This window comes from Numida meleagris, chromosome 5, assembly GCF_002078875.1.
Source record: "Numida meleagris isolate 19003 breed g44 Domestic line chromosome 5, NumMel1.0, whole genome shotgun sequence".
In the NCBI taxonomy this organism is placed as follows: Eukaryota; Metazoa; Chordata; class Aves; order Galliformes; family Numididae; genus Numida; species Numida meleagris.
In genome coordinates, this window is record NC_034413.1 from 12,135,242 (window position 1) to 12,142,536 (window position 7,295).

At 52.0% G+C, this 7,295-nt stretch overlaps 1 protein-coding gene across 1 annotated transcript; it reads right to left on the bottom strand.

Annotated features, from left to right (window-relative positions):
• On the bottom strand, window positions 3,709–7,295 carry INA (internexin neuronal intermediate filament protein alpha; the record flags this gene model as incomplete). Its single annotated transcript, XM_021399328.1, is given in 3 exon segments — window positions 3,709–4,901; window positions 5,078–5,202; window positions 6,959–7,295. Coding segments are annotated over 3 exon segments (480 nt in total). The 3' UTR covers window positions 3,709–4,636.

The following is a 7,295-nucleotide window of genomic DNA, read 5'->3' on the forward strand; positions in this document are numbered from 1 at the left end:
TGTTATCGTGTGTTATCTTTTGTTTTGAAGGGAAGAGGATCAGGTTGTCCACACACGTCTTCTAATACTGTGCATGCTCAACAGAGAGTGGGTACCAGGTGCCAACCTGGATGTTTAGGTACTTTAAAATGCTCTTGTTCTGCTGTGATAGAGACTTGCTGAGAGATGGCGGATGTTGCAAACAGTACTTCCTCATCTCTTCAGCTGTTTTTTTTCTACCATTTTTTTCCATAACCAGTTCAACACAAAGAGAAGAAAGGTGGTTGTAAGCAGAATTTTGCACATCATCTTTGGGATTGCTGCTGAATGAGCCAGCAGATCTTCCAATTCCTTAGGTTTCAGAAAGGGGCCATAGATGCAGGTCAACTGGTCAAAGTCAATTGGTTTTTTTGAGAGATAAATAGTAATCCCATCTGAGGTGAAATGTGATGCTGATCTACTGCCCTGTGGCTGCAAAATTCTTGCTGAGGCTGTATCACCATCTTCATTGTATTTTGATTCAGTATGATGATATATTTGTGTCAAAGCAGTAGTGATCTACAAAAGAAACATTTCCCCAAGTGGAAGGGAGGTCTTACATTTTCTACTTGCTTGATCAAATAATCCATTTGGAAATGAAAATCTTAGAACGTCTGTTTTCTTCCAAGGGAAACATTAGCGCTAGAAAAGAGAATGGTGAGGATTTGGCAGAGATTATGAAGAAAACAACGTGTTCCTGGGGGAGCTGCTTCGCAACCCTTCCCACGTGTTGCTGAGAAGGCACCGGTCGGTTCCACAATACCATTACATGCTCAGAGCCTGCTGCTTGCAGTATGCTTTTCTGTAGGTGGTCCTTTCTTGTGTACAACGGAGGCTGCAAGCTAAGAATTCCCTGTGTGAGGATCCTAACACCCTTGTTAAGAACTTGAACTTCTTCCTCCTGAGAAGTGGAAGAACATGTCGCTGACTGTTGACAATGAAATAACTGACTGTTTTTGTGCTGTGACGTACAGAATGAGAATGGTGGTGGTTCTCCTCTGCACGAGGGAGCTTGTGTGAGAGGGTGAGCTGAACGCGAGGGTGCCTGCATTCTCTTCTCAGCTCTGTCCTTGACTTGCTGTATGACCTTGAGCAGAGTTCCTCGCTTCTCAGTTGTGTCCATCTGGTGCAGTAACATCGGTGAAGTGCACTGAGTGCTGTGAATGGAACAAACTCCATGCTGCTGCTGGGGATGTAAGGGCAGGCAATTGGCAGGATACTGCTGCAGGCCTCTTGGTGAGTGCACGTATAGCAGCACTAGTAACAGTACCTAGTACCAGAATAAGAAGTATTTTTCTTCTGAAGATGTCTTTAAAATTTTGTCAAATGATAAACATAGGGGCTAAATTTGTTCTGTGCCGCAGGTTGTTCCAGCTGTAAGTAAATAAATCTATCTGTGGAGTGTTTCATCAAAAGTAGCCAGCTGGATTTAAGAAATAAGTAGTTAGTGGGGAAAAAAAATGCTTATCTCAGGTTCCTCTCTGCTTTAGCAGGGCTTGCATTCCTCATGCTGATAGAATTTAAAGCGTCAGGTCCCACTGATGTGGACATCTGATCACTCTGGCTGCTGGCATGAAGAGCTGCACATGGGTAACTCACTCGAGGATGAAACTCTTCCTGCAGAGGACTCTGCTAAGAGCTGGCAGGGAGAGAATGGGACAGATCCAGCCCTGAGTGCTGGAAGAGGCTTTTCTCTAAATTGCTATTGATTCCTTCTTGCAGAATAACAGGGTTCTTCCCAGTCTCAAAATTGAGATGTTTTCCTTTGGCAGGAATGCAAACGTTTGTTGGGTTTTCCTTGGCTTGTTTTCCTTTGGCTTAATCCTTAATGGATTCCAGCATCCAAACAAGTGTAATTGACAAAACTGCTCCTTGTGCATAGCAGATCTCCCAGCTTTTAAGGCACTATACATCTCAGCACAGTTACTGCAGAACTTCCAGTGGTGCTGAAGAGCTCCTCAATCTATGATCCCGATGGAAATAATCTCTTCCATCCCTGGAGCAGCAGGAATATGACCCAGACATACCCCAGGCTGCATGAGCTGTCCCATCTCATCCTCATGGCAATGAAACAAGCGGAGACAGGAAGCCACAGAGCACAGCTGCAGGGCCAGCATTTTCTTCCAGGAAAATGCAGTCACCCAGGCATGTGGCAGGAGCTTGCAGCCCTGCATGGGGGCTGGCATTCTCCCCAGCATAAAGATAAAGGCAAGGCAGCATGATGGAGGAATAGCCGTTTGCTGCTGCTTCCCAGGCCACTGGTACAGTCAGTGTCTGCAGCTGCCTTTTATTGAGAGGTCGTGGCTCTGCAGAAGTATAAATCTTTTAAGCAGCTGCAGTGTTCTTCTGGCAGCCCGAGTGTTTAACACGATAAGAAAGACTGGGCCACAGCAGAGGCCCTATTCCAGCACCACAGCCTCCTCGGAGCTCTGGAAATGCAGGAAATCTCCAGTGCAGCCCCTTACAAAAAGCTGCATCTGGTTCCAAAACAATGCCTTGTCCTCCCTCGGGCTCCTTTGTTCTCCTCCATGAATGTAGGCCCTCCGCATCATTACTACCGAAGTAAATCCCAGCTTTGTTGGGCGCACACAGCCAGCTGAGCAGGCTGGAATAAAGGACAGGTCAGGCCCTTCGTACTCAAGGGACAGACACAAAGCCGCGCTGAATGGCATCTGAGATTCAGAGTATATTGTATTAGCTGCCTGGTCCCATCTGCCTTCTCTTCCCCCATTGCCTGCTGGCCCACAGGGAAGCTGGTGACCATCAGACCATGTCTTCAGGATGCTGGGGCAGGCTGTGGTGAGGTGGCAGGAAGGGGAATACCCAGGACACCCCACCGGGGCAAAGCCACCAGTGGGACACTGCCTCCTGTGCTGTTACCTGCAGGGCTCTGCTGGCAGCCCTGTCCCTCCTCTCACGGGATTTGTTTGGGAGATGGGTACACCCTCTGTTCTTCTGTTAAACTTTCCCAGGCGTAGATTGTGTTGCCTTCAACTGGGGATGCAAACACAATCCGTTTGTAACCCCTGTGCACATGGAGGAGGCACAGCAGCCATCTTTTGACACCATCTATGCCTCAGAGTTCATTTTTGGGGCAAACAAGGCCGATCCCTGCTATGGGAGGCCTTGCTTCCTGACTGGGCAGCCACAAACTCAGAAAAGTGGGGCTACTGTGGAAGACGTCTCAGGATGAGACCTGTAGACAGCCCATGGCCTTCAGCGGGGCCAGCCCTGCCTCCAGGGAGCTGCGCCCAAAGGCAGGAGCAGTTCTGTGGGGTTTCGCCTGCCATAAAGTTCCTTCTTGTCTGCTGGCCTTTGTGAGAGCTGGGCCGAAGGGTCCACTGAAACCATCACGGACAGGATGTCCTTGATCATGACCATCTCCAGGACAACTAGTGACAGAACAAAAGGGAATGTACTCAAACTGTACCAGGGAGGTTCGGGTTTGTTGATAGGAAAGACTTCTTCTCAGGAGTGGTGACACATTGGCACAGGCTGCCCAGGGAGGTGGTGGGGTCACCATCCATGGGGGTGTTCAAGAACCATGGAGATGTGGCACTGAGGGGCATGGTAAGTGGGCATGGTGAGTATGGGCTGGGATTGGACGAGATGATCTTAGTGGTCTTTTGCAACCTTAATGATTCTATGACTAAGGGTGCTGCACACTACATGAAGAAGGAGGAAAGAAGACAGAAGAGCTCCGTTTGGTTCACTTAACTATTTCTTTCTTTTTAATTATTAACTTGTGCCTTACAATAGAAGAGGAAAGAGTGTGAGCGAACAGTTTGCTGGTTCCAGGAACTACTCTGGCAACACCGAGAGGGCAGTAAGGTATCGTGATGGCAACCTTGCCCGGGCACCGACACATAGCACACGCACACGCAGTCTCCGGCTCTTGCAGAAGCTGGCAATTTTAAGGCATTGAAGGAAACCTACAGTTGTAAATCCTACGTCAGATTTGGCACATGTTGGAAGGCTGGAGTGGAGGCGTGGATGTGGCATTTGGCAGCGCCCGGCTCTCCCTGCTGTGCATGGAGACAGGCATTGGGTGCCGGTTCCCAGCCAACAAACCCCATGCACATGGCTGGACTAATGCTACCGAGAAACAGAAAGAGTCGTCAGAACAAAAAAAAAGACATTCCTTATAGTTTAAAATATAAGTGGCTCACAGACCAGAAGCAAGGTGTGTTCATGGCTATTTCTGTGCTTCTGGGTTAAAAGTGGATGGCTACGCCTTGAAGAAGAGGAAACACTTTAGCTACACATGGATTTGGATAGTAGGTGAAGGGCTGTAGCCTTAACCCTAGTTGTAGTTGAGTTCCATTGCCCTCGCCACCCCCTCCCCGAATTGCAGCGAGTCCTCTGCTCGCCACCACAAATCCCCGTGCACCCACAACACCCACCAGCATGCACCCAGTGATCCGTGCAACCGCCGCCTGACTTGAGAGGGAGTAGTGTGCTGAGCTCAGCCCTTGTTTTGCCAGAGGCTGCTGAGCCCCGACCCTGTGGGGGTCCTTGTAACCAGAGTTGCTGGGCACAACCCGGTGCCCAAGAGGCAACTAAAGGGCCAGCTGAAGACTGCTCCCCCTCAAATACAAAAGGGACGGGATCCCCACCATTACACTTCAGCATTTGCAATGATTCCTCCATGCACGTTGAATCTCTCTCTTTTCTTGGCAGTGGTTACGGTCCCGTCAAACATCCCAGCCTGACCAGATGATATCTTGGAGGTCGCTCTAGCCACCTCTCTTTGCTCCTCTTTCTTGAAGGATGGAGTGGAGGAGCGTGGCTGGAAAGAGTAGGTGGGGTTGGGGAGGGGGTTCATGGCTGGAAGGCCAACGCTCCCCATGCTGAACAGGTTTTCCTCTCCCTCCAGCAGCTTCCTGCAAGCATAGCACAAGCAAAGGGGTTTAGGTGGAGACCACCTCACAAGACACCTTCACAGCACCAGGATGCAGCTGGTTAGGATGAAAACAGACCCAGGTCCGTTTTTGATGCCACACTTGGCAGCACGGGGCAAGGTGTTGGACTGGGCTTGGACGAGGCCAGAGCACTCTACCTGTAGGCAGCGATCTCGATATCCAGGGCCATCTTGACGTTCAGCAGGTCCTGGTACTCTCTCAGGTGCCGAGCCATCTCAGTTTTAGTGTTGCGCAGGTCAGCCTCCAGCTGCCCAATGGTGTCCTGCAGGGAGGCAAAGGACAAGGGTTCTCAGGATCACATTTCGGTTTTGTTTTTTTCCCCACAAGTTTTCTGCTCTGCACATCCCAACCAGGAGCTTGGGATCAGGAAATCTCATGCTAACAGGGATGGAGAAGCAGGCAGAATGCTGGGCACAGCTTGTGACTACGTGCAGTGGGAAGGGGCTTTAAACATTGATGGTTTTATATATTCTCCAGTGGGTTTAAACAGCATCAGACCAAGTATGGGGTTCAGAGGGACCAGCCAGAGCACCCAGTGAGTGGCTGGGACATGGCTCCAGGGCAATGGGAGGGAAAAGCTTGCACCGGGAGGGGAAGGCCCAGTCTTCTCCAGCAAATCCCCTGAGCTGCTGGCCTGAAAGCTGCAAAACCCACTCCCATGGAGGATCTTTCCAGGCCAAGTGCTTCCCCATGGTGGATGCCCTGCTGTGCCACCGAGGCTTGCATGATGGGCACAGGCAATGAGTAAGCAGTTTGCAGCAAGTGCCTGCAGAACCTGCAGTGGCCACTGCAAACACCAGCTCCCATCTCCTACAGCCAGTCCTTTCCACTGCCTCTGCACTGAGCATCATTTAGCACAGGCACATTGTGCAACAGACTCCCAAGCACTGCCACACTCAGAGCAGAGCCTGTGGGTCACGTAGAAATAAACCACTGTTCTGCAGCTAAATCAGTTTGAAGTGCTATTTAATCCAGCTGCATTGTTGCTGTTTTTTAATTCCAATTTTATTCCAAAGATAGGTTTCTCCCAGAATTATTCTTTTCACTCAGCATTAAGACTATTTAGGAAGATTAATACATGTAATCCTTTCATCCATTGAAGAAAATGTTGCATATTGCCCATTTCCACAATATCTGTTGAAGGCCCCAGCTACCCAGCACGACTGTAAGCAGCATGGAGCTGCAGCCCAGCTTCCTAGAGAGCCTGGCAGGATGTGGGCTCCATGACACAGCAATACTTGGCAGAGGAACAGCAGCAGCCCGTGGGTATGACATAAGGCTGTTCTTTCATTGTCAGTAAGGAAATGGCTTGACTTGGAAATCAGAGATCACTTAGTAGCCATGTAATACAACAACCTCGGGATTTATTTCATTCTAAACCATGGACATTTTCCCTGTATTAAGAAAATGGGGTCATATTATTTTAATGGAATAAGAGATACAGAGCGCTCAGTGTCCACCCCATGAATCCTTCCAAGGACATGAGAGATGCTGGGATCTGGCTGCCTTCGTGTCTGCAGAGCTCCAAGTTCTGCAGTGACGGTGCCAAGAGCCAGGCTCCGGGGCAAGGGGCCAGCTGCGGGCAGGAGGTTTCGAGGAATTACCCACAGCGGTGGGGAGCGGCAGCGGACTTTGAGGACAGGGATGGTGCGATGCCCCCGAGCGGCACTACCGTGTGCACAGAGACCTTTGTCCCCTGCGACAATAGGCTTTGTAGAGGGGTGTCCGTGCCTGTCCCTCCCGAAAGGCCTTTCCTTCTCCCTAGAGTGTTGCATACGGATGAAGGGTGAAGGCAGCGGGCAATGCCCAGGCAGGGCAGATGGAAGCCCTGTGCCGAGGAGGAAGGCTGCAGGGATGGGGGCACTGCGCAGCGTGGGGGCAACGCAGCTGCTCGGGGAGGGCGCAAGGCAGCGGCTCTCGGTGTCGCGCGGTGCTGGGGCAGGGCGGTGCCGTGCGAGGAGCCGAAGATGGGGCAGATCGCTCGGAAGGGCAGCGCGGGACGGAGGGGACCCGCTCACCTGCAGCCCGGCCGCCTCGGCGCTGTGCCTCTCCTCCAGCTCCTGCAGCTGCCGCTCAAGGGACTCGTGGGCTCCACGCAGGCTTTCCATCTCCACCACCCGGGCCTGCAGCTGCCGGCGGCATTCGCCCGCCTCGCGGCGGCTGGCCCGGACGGCCTCCTGGCTGCGGGCCGCCCGCTCGTGGAGGCTGGCGCAGCGGGCGCGGTACCAGTCCTCGGCCGCCTGCAGGTTGCGGGCCGGCAGCGCCTCGTACTGAGCGCGCAGCTCTCGCAGCGCGGCCGCCAGGTCGGGCCGCGCCGTCGGGGGCCCGGAGGCCGAGGGAGCGGCGGCGCGGAGC